General features: G+C 45.3%; 1 protein-coding gene across 10 annotated transcripts in view; it reads left to right on the top strand.

Annotated features, from left to right (window-relative positions):
• shc1 (SHC (Src homology 2 domain containing) transforming protein 1) overlaps nucleotides 1-20,533 on the top strand; it is a 121,713-nt gene that overhangs the window by 57,835 nt on the left and 43,345 nt on the right. For 7 of the 10 annotated variants that reach the window (XM_072281861.1, XM_072281869.1, XM_072281826.1 and 4 more), the window contains one exon: nucleotides 12,854-13,018. The exons of 1 other annotated variant lie outside the window; for it this stretch is intronic. In XM_072281861.1, the coding sequence (XP_072137962.1) occupies nucleotides 12,857-13,018 (162 nt within the window). In that variant the 5' untranslated portion in view covers nucleotides 12,854-12,856. Of the gene's footprint in view, nucleotides 1-11,149; nucleotides 11,215-12,416; nucleotides 13,019-20,533 lie in introns of those variants that run through there. 2 more of the 10 variants (XM_072281833.1, XM_072281800.1) reach the window with 2 other exon arrangements.

Genomic DNA, 20,533 nt, shown 5'->3' on the forward strand with positions numbered 1-20,533 from the left:
CTCCGAGGGATATTCAGTGACTTGGAAATTTTCTTGTATCCATCTCCTGACTTGCGCTTTTCAATAGCCTTTTCGTGGAGTTGCTTGGAGTGTTCTTTTGTCTTCATGGTGCAGTTTTTGCCAGGATACTGACTCACCAGCAGTTGGACCTTCCATAAACTGTTCTCCGTGACCATGTAGGTTTCCTCCAGGTGTTCTGGTTTCCTCACACATTCCAGTGGGTTAGAGTTAGTGAGGCTATGTTGGCAATGGAGGCATGGCGACACTTGCAAACTTCTCCCAACACATCCTTAGACTGGGTTGGTTTTTGGCATAAGCAACACATTTCACTGTATGTTTCAATGTACATATGACAAATAAGCTCATCTTTAAAAATCTTTAAATACAGAAGCAGGTCTTATTATCCCTCTCAACCCCATTCTCCTGCCTTCTCCCGCCTTCTCCCCGTAACCTTTGATACCCTTACTAATCAAGAACCTAGCAAACTCTTTTTTAAATATACCAAATGACTTGGGCCTCCACAGCCATCATGTGGCAGTGAATTCCACAGATTCACCATCCTCTGGCTAAAGAAATTCCTTCTTATCTCTGTTTGATCCTTTTATTCTGAGGCTGTGCTCTCTGCCCCGGACTCCCCCACTATTGGAAACATCCTCTCCATGTTCCCTCTTTCGGGGCTTTTCAATAATTGGTAGGTTTGAATGAGACTCTCCCTCATTTTTCTTGAAATTTCAGAAGAAATTTTGAGTGTGTAGAACTTTGTAAAATCCACTCGCGTGCCATGCTGAAAATGCGCTCGGATACGCTGTGTCAAGAGTTCATTCTCAGGATATAAGGAAATGTGCTCTGACACTCTATGTCGAGAGTTCCTTCTCAGGATACAAGAAAACAACGATGATGTCAATAAAGAATGGGTGTTTCTCTGCCAGGAGGAAGGGAGGGAGAACTCCCTTTGGTCATCTCCACATCCTGGCATTTCCTAACCGTTGTGATGCTCACATGCACACCAGAAATACTGCAGAGTAATTGCAGTGGTTTAGCTTGACACAGAACAGAAGCCCACCTGGGAGGAAGGGAATTGTGGTTCTCCGAACAACTCCCAACTTCCCCTCCACCCTTACTTCTGATGAATCTGCAGTTTTATTTTATTTTTATTTAGAGATACGGAACGATAATGGGGCCCTTCTGGCCCAATTACACCCATGTGATTAATTAACCTACCAACCCTTATGGCTTTGGAATGTGGTAAGAAGCTGGAGCACTTGGAGGAACCCACATAGAACATACCTAACTCCTTAGAGACAGAGGCAGAATTGAACCCAGTTTGCTGGCGCTGGATTAGCAATATGCTAACTGCCACACCATCTGAGCTCATCCCATTTTCCGTGTTTGGCTCATATCCATCTAAATCTTTCCTATCAATGTACCTGTTTAAGAAGCTTTGCCCTTGTACAGGAAATCCTACAAAGAGTAGTGGATATCGCGCAGTCCATCACAGGTAAAGGCCTCCCCACTGTTGAGCACATCTACACAGAGCGCTGTGGTAGGGATGTAGTATCCACCTCCCAGGTCATGCTCTCTTTCTCTTCTCACTGCTACCATCAAGAAGATGGTACAGGATCCTCAAGACCCCACACCACCAGGTTCTGGAACAGTTATTACCCCTCAACCATCAGGCTCTTGAACTAGAGGGGATAACTTTACTCGCTGCATCACTGAAATGTTCCCACAACCTATGGACTCACTTTCAAGGATATTGTTTGTTTATCTATCCTTTAGGGTGCAGACTTCCATTGACTCTTTTACGTTTCTTGGATTTACTTTGTATCCCCTGAAGAAAATGAATCTCAGGGCTGTATATGTACTGTGATAATAAATTTACTGTGTACTTTGAAGTGTTGATATCTAGAGTACACTGCCAGAAGAGTTGGTGGAATTGGAAAAGTCAGTGCAGACAAACGATAAGGTCCAAGACCTTAATGAGGTACTATAGATTATGGGATCATGAGTCCATCTTATCGTACTAGAGCACTATTCGATAGTCTTACAACAGTGGAAGGAATTACACAGCCAAGCACAGAAGTACATAGATTCTTGGATCATGGGTCAAGTCAAGTCAAGTTTATTGTCGTGCACATTTCCGATGCTGTCACCTGGTCCCTGAACCCTCCGTCCTGATCAAAAAGCTGTAACAGCACCTTTATTTCCTGTGGAGCATCAAGAAAGCTCACCTCTGTCCCAGGATACTGACGGACTTTTACCGCTGTACCATTGAGAGCATACTCACCAACTGCATCTCAGTGTGGTATGGCAATTGTCCCGTATCGGACCGCAAAGCACTCCAGTGGGTGGTGAAAACTGCCCAGCGGATTATCAGCACCCATTTGCCCACTGTTGAGAACATCTACCATAAACACTGCCTGGGCAGGGCGGAAAGCATTATCAAGGATGCATCTCACCCTAACCATGGACTTTTTACTCTCCTCCCATCCGGTACGCGCTACAGGAGCCTCCACTCCCGCACCAGCAGGCACAGGAAGAGCTTCTTCCCTGAGGCTGTGACACTACTGAACCTCTCATCACAGCGCTAAGCAGTATTGCATCCGTATTGTACTGTCTCAGTACTTTTATATTTGTGTGCTGTAGCACTTTTTATCCGCAGTTATTTTGTAAATAATACTGTTCTTTTGCTCTTCTGGTCAGATGCTAATTGCATTTCACTGGCTTTGTATCTGTACTCGGCACAATGACAATAAGGTTGAATCTAATCTAAAAAAATACTTGAATGTGCAAATGCAATGAAAGGAAGATCAGAATTTGAATTTAAAAAGCCTATTTCAGTGCAAAGTTGGCCACAGTACAGGAGTAGTGATTTGGGTTCTGCAGGTCAGTTCAAGAACCAAAATGGTTGAAGGGAAGTAGCTTTTCTTGATGTTGATGTGGAACATCAGGCTTCTGCCTGATGGTAGCTGTGAGAAGATGGCATGGCTTGGATGTTGGGGATCTTTGATGATGGATGTTGCCTTTTTTGATGCTAGCGTGCTTTCCTTATGATTGCTTCTGTGTGCTGAGCCCTGAACAAGACAACCAATACCTTAACGCCTAGGAGTTTAAAGCTGCTGACTCTCTCCACTGATTATAGACTGGCACATGTTTGCCCTTCTTCCTCTTCCTGAAAGCATCAATCAGATCTTTAGTTTTACTGATGCTGAGAGGGATGTTGTTATGGCACCACTTAACCAGGTGTCCTGACTTATTCCTGTAAGCTGGCTCATCACCGGCTGAGATTTGTCCTACAACATTGGTGTTGCTGGTAGATTTGTAGATGGCATTAGAGCTGTAATGAGGATTTAGGGCACTACTGGGGGAGCCAGATGCCGACTAATTTTGATCTCTGAACAGTGATACACAGTATTATCAGGGTTTTGCTGTAATTGCCCCAGGTAGCAGCACTGACACAATGCAGTTTGTAATATCAAGCCTGTGTCCTCACTGTTGTGTCACACAGGGACAGACTGACTAATTCCTTTTTCAATTTTGTGAGCTCTTGTTATCAGGTTACAGGGACAGACTGTTGGGTACTGAGTCACTCTTGTGGCAGTCAGTGTGATTCAGCTGCATTACGTTTAGCTGCATTATCTTGCCACCGTTTGAGTAAGCTACTCATTGGATCTTAGCCTAAAGGAAATGGACCAAATGGAACTGTTAATCTTATCTTTGACGTCCACTCTTGGGCTGTACAAATGTGCACCGTTGGTTTAGTTTGTGCTATTAAGTCATGGAGGCCCTTTGATTATCAGCTCTGTGCCACCCAGTACCGATCGATACTATTTATTTATTCTATTTATTTTATTTTATTTAGTGATACAGTGTAGCGTAGGTACTAACAACCCTTCAAACCACACCACTCCAACAACCCCACAATTCCCATTAACCCCAACTTAACCACGGGACAATTTACAATGACCAGTTAACCTACCCAGTATGTCTTTGGATGGTGGGAGGAAACCACTCATTCCACAGGAGGATGTATAGAGACTCCTTACAAAACGGTGCAGGAATTGGAACAATAGAATGCCCCGAGCTACAATAGTGTCACTCTAACCACTACTCTACCCGTGGCCCCCCAGTTTACCCACATTCAGTCCTAGCATTGGCCCCCTTATCCAAGGAAGGTTGTGCTGGTACTGAAGAGGGTCCAGAGAACGATCATGAGATTGATCTAACATCTCAGGAGCATTTGACATCTTGGGCCTGTTCTCCATGGAGTTCAGAAGGATGAGGGGGAGAGTCTCATTGAAACCCACTGGATACTGAAAGGCCTGGATAGAGTTGATAGAGTGGACGTGGAGAGGATGTTTCCGTCAGTAGCAGAATTACTCCTTATCATTGCCGCACACAACTGTGGAAGCCAGGTCACTGTGTGTATTTAAAGCAGAGAACGACAGGTTCTTGATTGGTAAATGGCTTAACAGTTAATTAGTAAATCATTTTATTATTGTCTATATACCAAGCCACAGTGGAAAAACTTGTCTTGCATAGCATTTTCGCACATCAATTCTTTACCTTGAGGTTGTATAAGGTAAAATAATAAGTGCAGTATAAAGTGTTACAGTTACAGGGGAAGTACAGTGCAGGTAGACAATAGGTTGTAAAGTTATAACGAGGTAGATTGAGGTCAAGAGTCCATTTTATTCAACAGTCTATCCTGCCTATAACGGCGGGATAGAAGCCACCCTTGGACCTGGTGGTGTGTGCTTTTCAGGCTTTTATATCTACTTCCTAATGGGAGAGGGGAGAAGAGAAAATGTCCGGCATGGGAGGATCTTTGATTATGCTGGCTGTTTTACTGAGGGCCGCGGGAAATGTAGACAGAATCCATGGAGGGGAGGCTGGTTTCCACAACTCTCCTCTTTTTGTAGCATGCGCACAGCAGTGCCATATCGAGCTGTGATGCATCTGGACAGGATGTTTCCTGTGGTGGATCAGTAAAACTTGGTGACGCTCATAGGGGACATGCCATATTTCTTAGCCTCCTGAGGAGGTAGAGGCATTGGTGAATTACCAATGCATGGACCAAAACAGGCTACTGGCCATGTTCATTCCTAGGAACTTCCAGCACCCACTGATGTACACAGGAGCATGTGCACTGAAATCACTGACTAGCTCTTTTATTTTGGTGACGATGAGGGAGAGGTTGTTGTCTTGACACCAAGATACTAAGTTCTCAATCGCTTTCCTGTTCTTCAACTCATCATTATTTGAGATTTGGCCCATTATAGCGGTGTCACTTGCAAACTTGTAGATGGATTTAGAGAAGAATCTGGCCAAGCTATTGTGAGTGTACAGGGAATAGGGAGGGGCTGAGGATGCAGCCTTGTGGAGCACCATTGTTGAGAATAATCGTGGCGGACATGTTACTGCTTATCCTTACTGATTGCGGTCTACTTGTCAGGAATTCAAGTATCCATTTGCAAAGGGAGTATTGAGTTCCAGGTTTAGGAGTTTGAGGGTGTTTACTTGGAATTATAGCATTGAAGGCAGAGCTGTAGACAATAAACCATAGTCTAACGTAGATACCTTCACTGTTCAGATGCTCCAGAGATGAGTCTGCTGCATCTTCCGTAGACCTGCCTATTTCGGTGGTGGGAGAATTGCAATGGGTTGAGACTTTCTGTGAGGCTGGAGTTCATGCGTGCAATGATCAGCCTCTAAAATCACTTTACAACGGTAGGTGTCAGAGCCTCCAGCAGTAATCATTAGGGCACATTGCATTATTTGTCTCAGGTACAAGGATGATAGTGGTCTCAAAGCAAAAGCCAAAAGAAAGGGGTTGGGAAAATAATCAGCCGTATTGGAGCAGACTTGTTGGGCTGAATAGCCTAATTTGGCACCTCTGTCTCCTGATTAGCCTTATCTGACCTAGTGAATCAAGTATCTGGACTATATAAATGCCAGAGGCTCTGCCTGCACCACCCCCTCAGGCTCTATGTCCCAGATTCTAACCACTATTTCCTTCTATTCCTGGTCTATTTTAGTATCTCAGTAAAAGCTTCTTAAACCTACTGATTGTATTTGATTCCACCACCTCCTCTGGCAATGTGCCCTAGATACTAGATATCAACCACTTTGTAAAAAATTCTCTCCCTCAAATCTCCTCCAGACCAGTAACCTCTCTCTCCTTAAACCAATACCTCTATACTTCAATGTGGGTAAGAGGTTTTTATACGATCTATTCCCCTCATAATGTTGTACCTCTCTATCGGCTCACCCCTCTGCCTCCCTTGCTGCAGGGAAAACAAATTCAGAGACCCACACAAGATGTTAGAGGAACTCAACAGTTCAGGGAGCATCTATAAAGGGGAATAAATAGTCGATGTTTTGGGGCTTCAATGGAAGTTCGGTGAGACCCTCTCTCACTGCACCCCCTCTGTGGTCTCTACTGCTTCCTGATTCTCTGATCATATCCTTATCTGCTAGCTTGTTCTCATTCCCTTCCCCTACCTTCATATTCTGGCTACTGCTCCTTCCCTTTCCAGTCCTGATGCAGGGGTTCAGCCCAAAATGAACAGAAACCCAGGCAATTCACTCGGTATAACTGACGTACTCCATTCTAGGCATTGTCCTGGTGAATCTCTTCTACATACTCTCCAGAGTAATCACATCCTTCTGACCGTCTGGCGACCAGATCAGATCAGGTCTGTTCTGCGACCCAGCAGATTCAGTCTAGTGGTAATGGTGCAGAAGAGCCTCCTCCTGTCCCTCTTCATCTCCCCCTTTCTCCATCTGCTTTCCTCTTTATCCTTCACGTGTTTGTCTGGTTTCCCTTTGCTTTAATTGAAGGCTAAAGTACTGTCACAGGACAGCACTGAAAGTTTTGTTTAACATCTAATGACATTAGCTTTATTTGTCACATGTACATCGAAACAAAGTGAAATGTGACATTTGTGTCAACAACAAACACAGTCTGAGGGTTGTGTCGGGAACAGCCCACAAGTGTTGCCATGCTTCCAGCACCAACATAGCATCTATGGAGGGGAATAAACAGGAGACATTTTGGGCTGAGTCCCTTCATCAGGGTTTCCTCCCGACTTCCTCCTTTATTATCCTCATCCACCTTCCCCCTCACTTGATTTCACTTAAAACCTGCCAACGTACTCCTCCCCCTCCCCAACCTTATTTTGGATTCCGTCCCCTTCCTTTTCAGTCCTGGTAAAAGATCTCAGCCCAAAATATCAACTGTTTAATATTGCCATAGATGCTGCCTGACCTGCTGAGTTCCTCCAGCATTTTGTGTGTGTTACTCAAGATTTCCAGCATCTGCAGAATCTCTTGTATTTATGAATCGGGAAGGATGTGTCTGTGGATTTAGAAGCCTGAACCTTTGCCTATTCCCAGTCTGACTGGTAGTCAAATTCATCACCTCCCAGCACAAAACTGTGTAGCTCAATGTCAGCAATAAACTGAGAGTTGAGGCCTTGTAAAAGCCTTAACAAAGGTAGCACTGTGTTGATGTCCAGATGCTGTGTGAAGTCGGACAACTCTCTGGGGGAATGTAGAGACGCACAAGACTGCAGATGTAGGAATCTGGAGTTAAAAAATGAGCTGCCGGCAGATGAGAAACTGCTTTTCCCAGAGGGTAGTGAATCTGTGGATTTCACTGCCCTGGGAAGCAGCAGAGGTGACCTCATTAAATATATACTCAATGATTACCTTATTAGGTAAGTGGCCACTGAGTGTATGTTCACGGCCTTCTGCTGCTGTAGCCCATCCACTTCAAGGTTTGACGTGCAGTGCTTTCAGACATGCTCTTTTGCACATCATGGTTGTAACGCATCATTACTTGAGTTACTGTTGCTTTCCTGTCAGCTTGAACCAGTCTGACCATTCGCCTCTGACCTCTGTCATTAACAAGGCATTTTCACCCACAGGACTGCCACTCACTGGATGACTTATGTGCGAATATCCTAGGAGATTAGTAATTTCTGAAATATTCAAACCACCCCATCTGGTGTCAACAATCATTCCATGGTCAAAGTCACATAGATCACATTTCTTCTCAATTCTGATGTTTGGGCTGAACAACAACTGAACTTCTTGACCATGTCCGTGTGCTTTTATGCATTGAGTTGTTGCCATGTGATTTGCTGATTAGAGATTTGCATTAACAAGCAGGTGAACAGATGTACCTAATAAAGTAGCCACTGAGTGCATACATTCCATATCAGTCAGTCAGTGGGTGCCGTCCCAAATCCGGGTTTGGTGGCTATGCACCTCCATCTTCTTTGATCTTGTGCTCTTTTTCTGGCCTGAGCATAACTCAACTCAGTCCATTGCCTCACATTATCGTACCAAGTGGTTCGCTGCCTTCCTCTTTCCTTCTATCATCCCTTCCATAACAATTTCTGCAGTCCACCATATTCCAGCTTCCTTTTCTGCACATTCTTCAGCAACTCCTTTTCTCTCCTCGCTCTCTTCAACACTTCCATATCACTGACCTTCATCACCCATCTAATTTTCTGCTTTCTCCTTAAACACCACATTTCAAATGCCTTCAGTCGTCGTTGCACTTCCTTGCATAAGGTCCACGATTCAACTCCATACAACAAACTGCTCCAGATGCAGCATTTCCAAATTCTACAGCGCAGCCCAAGTCCAACCTCTTGCCACACAGCACTCACTCAGGCTCCAGAACGTTGATCTTGCAATCTCAATTCTTTATCTAATTTCTGTATCACATTTCCCATCCTCTGTGACCATCATGAATAAATGGCCTAATCCTGCTTCTATATCATACGGTATACCCTCCAGATAAAGAAGCTGCCCCTCAGGACCCTTTTAAAACCTCCCTCCTCTCACCTTAAACTTACTCCATCACCATTGGTAGCCTGTTCCAGGCACGCACCAACTTCTATGTTTAAAAAAAAAGACTTGTCACACACATCTCAGAGCTCATAATCAAACCACTCTGGACATTCTGTCTTGTCCCCTCTCCCATCAGGTAGAAGACACAAAATCCTGAAAGCACCTACCACCAGGCTCATGGACAGTTATCAGGCACTTGAATGGACCATTTGTATGATAAGAAATGTGATTTAAGTAACTCTGATGGTGGAATAATCGTTGGTGCCAGATGGAGTGATTTGAGTATCTCAGAAACTGCTGATCTCCTGGGATTTTCATGCACAACAGTCACTCGAGTTTACAGAGAGTGGTGCAAAAAGCTCTGCGGGTGAAAACACCTTGCTAACGAGAGAGGTCAGAGGAGAATGGCCAGTCTGGTTCAAGTTGACAAGAAGGTGACAGCACGTGTTACAACAGTGATGTGCAGAAGAGCATCTCTGAATGCACAACACATCGAACCTTGAAGTGGATGGGCTACAGCAGCAAAAGTCCACAAACATGCACTCAGGAGGTACCTAATAAAGTGGCCTCTGAACTCCACATGGAATTCTGCATGTGGTTCCAACCATATGAGCAATGTGAAGATTCCCTTTTAGGTGACATCAGGAGAAGCAGTTGGTATATCTTATAACAATTGATATCCCTTGGCATAGAGTTGATATTCTTTATTACGGTGCCTGATATCCCCCAGTATAATGATTAGTCACCCTTGAAATGTTACTCATAATCCCAATGAAGGAACAGGGCCATCGGCTCTCAACATCTGTGCAGCCCACAATACCAAATTAAGAACTTAAAGCACGGAACATTACAGCACAGTATAGGTCCTCCAGCTCTCAATGTTGTGAAGACCTTTTAATCTACTCTAAAATCAATCTAACCTTTCCCTCCTACATAGCCCTCTATTTTTCTGTCACATGAGCAACATCCCTTCATTCCCTGTCTGTTCCAGCTCCTGTTACATGTGGATTAGGGCTGATTTGGATGGTGAATCTCAGCGGTGAATGGGCCAGCCAATTTAAACCTCATCCAGTGCTCTATTGGTCAGACAGGGCCAGGGGAGAGACAAAAAAAAAATAGGAGGTTAGTTTGAGATCCTTGCTATCGCTGGCTGCTTGGTGATTAGGCTTGTGATCACCTTCTCATCACAGGAAACAGGGTACGATAAATAGAGAGATACAGGCCCTTGCTTATTACACCTGGTGTTCAAGTGCAAGTTTAAGTTTAACCATACGCATGTATACAACTCAACAAACATCATTCCTGAGGCCAAGGTGCAAAACACAGTACATATCTTCAAGCTGGCACTTAGTCACAAAATAATATTATTATTAACTAAGGTCTCTGAGTGACATGGTCTGATATAACGTGCAAGGTGCATGTTCATGAAAGACAGAGTCTCAGTATTTGGGATAACAGTCATGAGACATATAAAATTATGAGAGGTGTAGATTGTATAGCTAGACAGTGTCTGTTTCCCATGGTAGACGTGCCTAAACCTGAACGGCACAGGTTGGGCGAACCTTCTGAATCGACGTGGACAACTTCACTCAGCCACCTCAATGCTGAACGGACTCCACAAACTATATAGGCTCACTTTCAAGGACTAGGCAACTCATGTTTCAGTGTTACATTTTAAAAACGTTTGCACGATTTGTCTTCTATTAGACATTGGTTGTCAGTCTTTGTTTTATATATAGCTTTTCAAAAATTGTATGTATTTGTTTTCATGTAAAAGCAAGCAAGAAAACACATCTCACAGTTGTTGACATTTGTGATAATTGTCATATTTACATACTTCAATAAATTTACTTTGACTTTGGCTCAGTGGAGTGGTCCTAGAAGCTGCAGACCAACAGGAGCAGGGAAAATTTCGAAGTTCAAAGAAAATTTAGTATCAAAGTACATATATGTCACCATATACTACCTTGATATTTGTTTTCTTGCAGGCATTTACACTAGAACAGAAAACTACAATAGAATCAATGAAAAACTTTACATAAAAATATTGTCAGACAATCAATCTGCAAAAGAAGACAAGCTGTGAAATAAAAACACAAGTAAATAAATATGTAATACAGAGACGAGTTGCAGTCCTTGAAAACGACTCTGTGCAGTTCAGAGTGGCGGGAAGTGAAGTTATCCACGCCTGCTGGTTGTAGGGCAGTAACTGTACCGAAACTGGTGGTGTGGGACCTAAAGCTCCTTCCCGATGGTAGCGACGAGAAGAGAGAGAGCATGGCTTGGATGGTGGAAGTCCTTGATGATGGATGCCTCTTATGGTAACGCTGCTTGTAGATGTGCTCAACGGTAGGGAGACTTTTGCCTGTAATGATGGACTGGGCTGTAGATTTTTCCGTTCTTGGGCATTAAACAACTGTTGAATATTGAATCTGAGCTTGTCGGGTTTGGTGTGCATGCTACGGGCAAGCAGACAGCTGTACTTACGGTAGATGAGTCAGCAATAGCCAGCTCATTGAGCGCCGGCCTGGGACCCCGTGGGAGCGTTAGTCACTCGAATATTCTAACGCTGCTGCAATAATTCATTAGCTCTGCGCTCAGCTTAAAAAGCCCACTCGTCTGTCTTCATTCATAAAAAAAATTGCAGGGCCACGAGCAACGCAGACAGACTGTCATTATTCCTCTCCTCCCTCTCCTCCCCCTCCTTCCCTCGGAAGCGTGCAGCCAGAGCTGTAGAGAAGGGAGCCGGAGTCCTTATTGCACCGTCTCCTGGCTCCGAGGAGCTCGGCGTGGACGCCCCGGCTCTTGCAGGGCACCTCCATCCTTCTCCTCCTTCACCCCCACCCCCCCCCCCCGTGCTCCTCATCTTTCCGCTGCTCCTGTGGCTCCGGAGTGGAAGCTTTCTGAACGGTGTCCCGCGGAGTCTCCACCAGGGCGTCCCGGTTCCCGGGAAGGGGTGTTAGGGTGCGCAGTGTTGTCCAAGCCCTCTCTCTGCAGACCCACTGGAGTGGTGAAACAGGAGTGACACTTTGAGAGGAGAAATTTTCTCCCCAACCTCGCCCCGCTGTCTGCAGGGCGGAGAACCCCCTTCTGTTCTACGCTCGGACTGGAAGGCATTCTCATTCTGCCGGAAGAAAACAATCTCCCTGTCAAGCGCGCCCAATCGATTGTACCCCCTCACCACTCATACCTCCGGGATCTACCCGAAGGCTGCCTTGCTAGCTCTCTGGTTGCGGCGAAATTGGGGCGGACTTCTCCTGGAGTTGTCAGTCTTCCTCCGAGCATCGCTGCCGCACACACATAGATACACCGGACAGACAGACACACACACACACACACACACACACACACACACACACACACACACACACACTCTCTCTCTCTCTCTCTCTCACTGAGGAGTCGCTTGTCAATGCCTATTTAGAGGGAGTGTCCGCCGCACTTGACTGAGGCGTTGGGGAAGTCACTGGACACTGAGGAAGGGGAGGGCAGCACGGCTTAAGGTCTCCCTGAGTATTGGTGGAGGGTGGGGGAAGGTGGGGGGTTATGAAAGAGCCCCTCTGTCCATCCAACAGTGAGTACCTGTCAGGTTGCCCAAGCAGCAGCGATGGACCTGCTTCAGAAAAGCAAGTACAGCCACTTCCGAAATGACTCTGTCACCTCTCTGGATGAGGTGGCGCCGGAGATGGTGGCCCCCTCTCCCCTCTCTTCCCCCCCTTCCTCCACCTCCTCCTCCTCCTCCTCCTCCTCTCTGGCCCCCATGCTGCCCATCAGCGAACTCTTCCAGCCCGAGGACAGCCCAACTACACTCTGCTCCTTCTTCCCACGGATGGCCAATCTCAAGCTCTCCAACCCGGCCAGCCTGCTAAACCTGAGGGCCTTCTCTGGAGGGGTGGCTGAGGAGGAGGAGGAAAAGGGAGGCGGAGGCGAGGAACCCCCCAGCACGCCCGAATCTAGACCTCTGCCTCTTTTCTCTCGCCCGTTGCAGGACATGAACAAGCTCGGCTGCGGAGGGAAGAAGACGCGAGTGGAAGGGGGGCAGCTCGGCGGCGACGAGTGGACTCGCCACGGCAGCTTCGTCAACAAGCCCAGCCGCGGCTGGCTGCACCCAGACGACAGGGTGATGGGATCGGGGGTGTCCTACCTTGTCAGAGTAAGTGCGTCTCCCTTCCCCACGGAAAGCTGGTATGCCAGTGTGTTTGTCCAGTCCAACACCACCCCCCTCCCCTTCCCGTGTACTCTTCGTTCATTCTCAGTGTCAGCAACAGGAATGCCCCTTGATCCTTTGACTAAACACTGTCGAGCCTGTGGGAGCTGACGCCAGGCCTAAGTAAGCAACCTGTCCCCAAACAAACATTCCTGCTGACTGGCGTGCACTGTGCAGCAGAACAGTTGCAATCCTGTTCCTGTCTGAGGTTCTCTCTGTTTGACTTCACTTCTCTCATGCTTTCTGACTGTACGCGAGTCCAGCAGTTTGATGCTCTTCAGATATCCCTCCCTCTCTATCCCCTTCCCCTCTCACCACCTCCCGTCCCCCCTTGTCCCTCCCCATTCCCTGTCTGTCCCCTTCTCTCCAGATCCAATTCCCTCTCCAGCAATGCCTATGTCCCTCCCCGCCAAACTAGTTGCTTCTACCTACACCATATCCATAACCCTCCATTCTCTGCGTTCTCTTACATCTCCCTGTTTCTCTTAGTCATTCACTCCATCAGGTATGTTCACACCCTCTTCCCTGTTTGACCTGCACTCTGGTCTTTCCCTTGTCGCTGCCCCCTCACCCCTGTCGATCATCTTCCTCTTGCTCTCACGCTCCCCCTCTTCGTTCACTCTCAAATGAAAACAGAAAACTTTGGAGCTACTCAGCAAGTCAGCAGTATCCCAAAGAGAGAAACTTGGGTCATTGGCAGACACTGTGCTCTTGTTTCATTGGTACGATGAGAGGCGACTTGATAGAGGTGTACAAGATGATCAGAGGCACACTGATCGATCCGTGGCCTCCTCTGCTACCATGATGCGAGGAGCAATCCTGCTGCATGAACATCAAATTCTCTAACTTCCGGTAATTTCCTGCCTCCTCCCCCTTCTCTCTTTTTCCTTTCCCCATTTTGACTCCCTTTTTACCCGTTTTCTTCTCACTTGCTTATCACGTTCCTTTGGTCCTTACCTTTTCCCCATGGTCCACTCTCCCTTCCTGTTAGATTCCTTCGGCCCTTTACCTTTTCCACCTCTCACTTCCCAGCTTCTCACTTCATCCGTCCTCCACCTACCCACTTTCCCTCTCACCTGGTCTCACCAATTACCTGCCAGCTTTGTACTCCTTCCCCTCCCCCTTTACTTTCAGACCCGAAATGTTGGCTGTTTGTTCCTTTCCATAGATGTTGCCTGACCAGCTGAGTTCCTCTAGAATTTTGTGTGCATTACTATAGATAGAGTGGATAGCCAGAGCCACTTTACGCGTGAAAATTGCTAATATGAGGGGACATAATTTTAAGATGTTTGGAGGAAGGTATTCCCATACGGTGATGGGACCTCCAATAGTCCTACTGAAAATGCCACCCCTCGAATGGCAGAGTCCTCCAAATTCGTCCCTTTATGGACTTCCGCATTGGGACTTTGTTCACAATTTGTTCAGGCAATGTCTCAACTTGGCAGACAGAGCACTGTTAGTCTGCCCAAAGTGCCCTCAGAATCAATCCCCATGTGAAATTGTGCTGCAGGGCTTTGTCCAGAAATTCAGCCAGACAATGTTCACATTCGGCCAGGAATGTCAGAGGTAGGTTTTTTTCACACAGAGAGATGTGGGTGCATGGAACCCCTGTCAGGGGTGGTAGTCGAAGCAGATAAATGAGGAACATTTAAGAAACTGTTATGCACATGGATGATGGAAAATGGAGGGTTATGTAGGAAGGAAGGGTTAGATTGATCTTAGGTAGGACACCATTGTGGGCCAAAGGCCCTGTTGTGTTCTCTGTTTAGATGGTTGTGGCTTCCACATCAGCATTCCCAGTATGATTCTGAAGGAGCTCCAGCCGTAGACCAAGTAACCTCATCCAAAGAGATGAGGTCACTTGCCGAAGCTGCCTTCTGTCTAGGTGAGACTCTGAGCCAAGATCTGCTCGTGTATATGTAAGCTGTTCCGTGACCACTCTTGGGTCCCTCTGTGCAACTTGACCATAATTAGACCATGACATACTGGAGCAGAATTAGGCCATTCGGACCATTGTGTCTGCATCACCATTCAATGGTGGCAATTTTTTTTTAAACTCCCTTCTCCTAGAAATCCTTAAACTACTCGCCTCCCCACTAGTCAAGAACCTATCAATCCCTGCCTTAAATACACCCAGTTACTTGGCCTCCACAGCTGTCTGTGGCAATGAATTCCACAGATTCACCACCTCTGTCCACATAATGTTCTAAAGTAACTTTTGTATATTCTGAACACTCAAGATTCTGCAGATCTTGAGCAACACCCACACACAGTGTTGGAGGAAGTCATCAAGGTAAGCTGAAGGGTATAAACAATTGATGTTACGGGCTGAGACCATTCATTGGTCCCTTTATTTTGAGGCTGTACCCTAGGAATCATCCTCTCCACGACCACTCTATAAAGGCCTTTCATTATCTTTCTGGTAGGTTTCAATGAGATCCCCGCCCTCATCCTTCTGTACTCCAGTAAGTACAGGCCCAGAGTCGTCAAATGCTCCGGTTTCCTCTCCTTTAATTTGAAAATGGGGCAAAGGGTTGATTTTCTTCAGTTTTCCCCACTGACCTGTAGCCCACTCCCAGGGGAGGGTGAGATGGTGATGGGAGATCTCTCTGCTGATCATGCCTCTTTCTTTCTTTATTAATCTTTTTATTGATTAAAAAAGAGCATATATACAAACGAGAATTATCTCAAATATATATATCAATACAAACAGGAAGTGAAATAGACATTATCAAAATCATACATAGTATTAAGCTAATATGTAGTATATAATAAAAAATAAGACAGCTAATTCTCCTCTTATCAATTCATGGAAAGAGAAAAAAGAGCTATAAATTTTTAAATGAAGAAGAAAAAAAACCCTCTACACTATACGAGAAAAGGAAAGAAAAAAGGAACTGGGCAGTCTATTCTGACGATACGACCAAAAAAAAGGAAAGACTTTCTGATCAAATCTAAAACTTTGAAAAAAAAAATTGGAAGAGTAATAAATCAAATCAAATGAAAATATTGAATAAAAGGTCGCGCCAGATTTGCTCAAATTTAAAGGATGTATCAGATGTCGAACTTCTTATTTTCTCTAAACTTAAACAGAACGTAATGGAGGAAAGCCAGTAAAAGACGGTAGGTGGATTAGAATCCTTCCACTTCAGTAAAATGGCTCTCCCAGCCAATAAAGTGATTATGCCTCTCTACAGCCCAGTCCATCACAGACAAAGCCCTACCTATCATTGAGCACATTTATAAGGATTGCTGGCATAAGAAAGCAGCATCCATCATCAAGGACTCCCACTATTGAAGCCTCGCGCTCTTCTCACTACTGCTATTGGCAGGAGGTACAGGAGCCTCAGGTCTCACACCATCCGGTTCACGAACCATTACTACCCTTTAACCATCAGGGTCCTGATCCGGGGTGGATAACTTCAGTCACCTCAACGTTGAATTGATTCCACAAATTATGAACTCTTATTCAAGGACTCTACAGCTCCTATTCTTGTGTTCTTTTTATCATTTGCACAATTTGTCCTAGTTTCAGTCACTGAATGTTTCAGTCTTTTTCATTTATAGTTGTTCTAATGTATTTCTGTATTTTACTGTAAATGTTGCAATAAAATGAATCTCAAGGTAGTATATGGTAACATATACGAACTTTGATAATGAATTTACTTTGAACTTTGAACATCCACTCTATCCAGGCCTTTCAGTATCTGGTAGGTTTTAATGAGTTTCCACCCCCCAAACAATTGAAATTGGCTGTAAAACACTTTGAGAAGCCCTTTAGCTGTGAAAGGAGCTATAAACTGGGCTGCATCTTCTGACTTTTTTTGTATTTCCAAACAGTTAACCTGCTCATTATGAGCCAGCTCTGTGTGATAGCAGCAGCAAGTCACTTTGCTAACTATGTTGCAAGAGGCTAAAAAGAAATATTATCACCATCTTCCAGAAGCTGTTTTTTGGATTCTGCGGTGGTGTTCCTTAGATGAAACGGAAATAGACTTGTGGTAGAAAACATAATAAATATGGTTGAGGGTGGTGTTTGAGAGCAATGAGGAACTGGCATGGGGAAGTGATGGGGCCTGGGGCAGATTAGTCATGATTATATAGAATGGCAGGGCAGGCTAGAGAGGCTGAGTAGTCTACTGCTGCTCCTGTTTCCCCTTTGTTCACTGGAGCAGCGTGTTGGACCTGCTGTACTTGCAGCTGCAGCCAGCAAATAGTCCAGGCACTGAACTTGGAGCAGTTCCTGTTGCTGCACCTTAGGAGGGAGTATTGGCTTTGGAGAGAGAGCAGCAGACATTTACCAGATCCAGGGAGGTCATTGATTCATTAAATTATGAAGAAAATTAACCCAAACTACAGGGCAGTGAGCCACTGCCTCACAGCTCGGGAGATCTGGGTTTGATCTCAACTTCTGGCAGAGTGTGTGCGTGTATGTGGAGTTTGACCATATGGGTTTCCTCTGGGTGCTCTGATTTCCTCCTACATCCCAACAATATGATATAATATAACTGGTGTAAATGGGTGGTTGATTGTCTTGATGGGCTGAAGGGCACATCTGCTGTTTTGTCTCTTAAATTGGGATATTTTAGGTAGTTAAGATGGACAGGTTTGTTTCTCTACTATATAGCTACATGTCTCCATTTCCTGCAATGTTTAAGGTGTGGGTTTCCCTTGAGAGTTTCTCTCCAGCCATTGATTTTGGGTGAGTTTTCTCCCACATCCCAATAACAGGTTCTCCTGCTGCAGTAAGTTACCCCTCAGCATCGGGCAATGGCAGAAAGATCAAAGGGGAAACTGAGGTGCCTGTGAGTGAAAGTAAGATACAAAAAAAAAGGAGGAGGAAATGAAACAGCTGGAAGCTGGTACGGATTTGATGGTCTGAAAGGCCTCTATTGTAATTTCCGATTGCAGTGTACACTCAGTGGCCACTTTATTAGGTACACCTGTTTTCTTGCTCATTAATGCAAATATCTAATCAGCCAATCATGTGGCAACAACTCAATGTATTAAAGTATGCAGACATGGTCACGGGCATCAGTTGTTGTTCACACCAGACATCATAATGGGGAAGAAATGTGATCTAAGTGACTTGACCATGGAATGATTGTTGGTGCCAGATGGGGTGGTTTGAGTATCTCAGAAACTGCTTATCTCCTGAGATTTTCACACACAACAGTCTCTAGAGTTTACAGAGAATGGTGCAAAAAACAGAAGTATCCAGTGAGTAGCAGTTCTGTGGGTGAAAAAGCCTTGTTAATGACGGAGGTCAGAGGAGGATGGCCAGACTGGTTCATTCTGACAGGAAGGTGACAGTAGAAGACCATGGGCTTATACTCAGTGGCCACTGAGTGCAATGTGTGGTGCTGGAGAGAGAAACCAGGACAGGGATCAAAATCTAAAATTAAAGCCTAGGTTTGATTTAGTGAAGTTTGCAAACACTACCATGTACATAGAGTGAGATAAATTTGGAATTAAATTCTTATGCAAATAGAAAATGCTGCCAGATGCATTTTTACCTTCACATCTGGGATTGAGAGATGTTTGTCAACCCAAAGGATTCAAGAACGTGGTGGGGGGTGGGGGAGGGAAGGCCAGGGAGTGGTTGCAAGGCTAAAATTGGTTTTGGTTTATTATTGCTACATGTACCACCGTACAGCAAAAAGTTTATCTTGCATACTGTTCATACGGATCAGGTCATTACATGTGCATTGAGGTACAAGATAGTAAAACTACAATAATGCAGAATAAAATGTAAACGCTACAGAAAAAGTGCTTTGTAGGTAAACGATAAAGTGCAAGATTCTGAGGCCAAGGATCCATCTTTGCATTCAAGTGGTCCATTTGAGAATCTGATAACGGTGGGCCGGAAGCTTGAGGCTGGCGTTATGCACTTACAGGTTTTGTATCTTCTGCCCAATGGGAGGGGAAAGAAGAGAGAATGTCTGGAGGTCTTTGATAATGTTGACTATTTTCATGAGGTTAGCAAGAAGAGTAGAAGTCTATGGAGGGGAGGCTGGTTCCTGTTGATGTGCTGAGCTGTGTCCACAACTCTCTGCACTTTGCTGCAGTCACATGCAGAGAGTTGACCTACCAAGCCATGATGCATGGAGACAGAAAACTTTCTATAGTGCATCAGTAAAAATGGGGAAGAGGTTGTGTCTCCCGCAGTGTGGGACAAGAGATGGGAACCTTGACCTGAAACATTCAGAACTGGACAATATGTCATAGGGTAATGTACTGGTAAAGATGAGTCTGTCACTGAATAACACTGAGTTACAGTATTGGTAGGGTCTGTCACTGTATAACACCAAGGTATAATACTGCTGGGGTACGTCTGTCACAGTATAACACGGGTACACTACTAGTCTATATTGGGATGGTTTCCTTTTACACATAGGTTGCTTGTCAGTCAATGCTTGTGTGTAGTTTTTCATTGATTCTATTCTTTGTTCTGTGAATGCCTGCAAGAAAATGAATCTCGGGTTAGTATATGGTGACATATACATACTTTGATAATAAATTTACTTTGAAATTTGGTGAAGATAGGTCTGTCAGTGTATAACACTGGGTTACAGTACTGCTGTGATGGGTCTGTCATTGTATAACGTGGGTACAGTACTAGTGGGACGGACAGATTCACCTCCTCCCTCACCTCCATTCAAGGCCCCAAACGGTCCTTCCAGGTGAGGCAACACTTCACCTGCAAATCTGTTGGGGTCATCTATTGTATCTGGTACTTCCGACGTGACCTCCTCTTCATTGGTGAGACCCAGCGTAAATTGGGGGACCACTTTGTCAAGCACCTCTGCTCCACCTGCTAAAAATGGAATTTTCCTGTGACCAACCATTTTAATTTCTATCCTCATTCCCGTTCCAAAATGTCAGTCCACGGCCCCCTCTTCTACCATGATGAAACCACTCTCAGGGTGGAGGCGCACCTTATATTCCATCTAGGTAGCCTCCAACCTGATGGCATGAACATCGATTTTAGCAACCTCCTGTATTTTTTTTTCCCTCTCCCTTCCCTCATCTAGCTTATACTCCTTACTTTCCCTCCCCCACCACCCTATTCTGGAATCTTCTCCCTTCCTTTCCAATCCTGATGAGAGATGTTTGCCCAAAACATCAGTTGTTTCCATAGATGCTGCCTGACCTGCTGAGTCCTCCAGGATTTTGTGTGTGTTGCTCTGGAGAGGATGGGTCTGTCACTGTATAACACTGGGGTACGGTACTGGTGGGGACGGGTCTGTCAGTGTATAACACTGGGGTACGGTACCAGTGGGGACGGGTCTGTCAGTGTATAATAGTGGGGTACGGTACCGGTGGGGACGGGTCTGTCAGTGTATAATAGTGGGGTACGGTACCGGTGGGGATGGGTCTGTCACTGTATAACACTGGGGTACGGTACCGGTGGGGACGGGTCTGTCAGTGTATAATAGTGGGGTACGGTACCGGTGGGGA

The sequence above is a fragment of the Mobula birostris genome, chromosome 2 (genome assembly GCF_030028105.1).
Source record: "Mobula birostris isolate sMobBir1 chromosome 2, sMobBir1.hap1, whole genome shotgun sequence".
Classification (NCBI taxonomy): Eukaryota; Metazoa; Chordata; class Chondrichthyes; order Myliobatiformes; family Myliobatidae; genus Mobula; species Mobula birostris.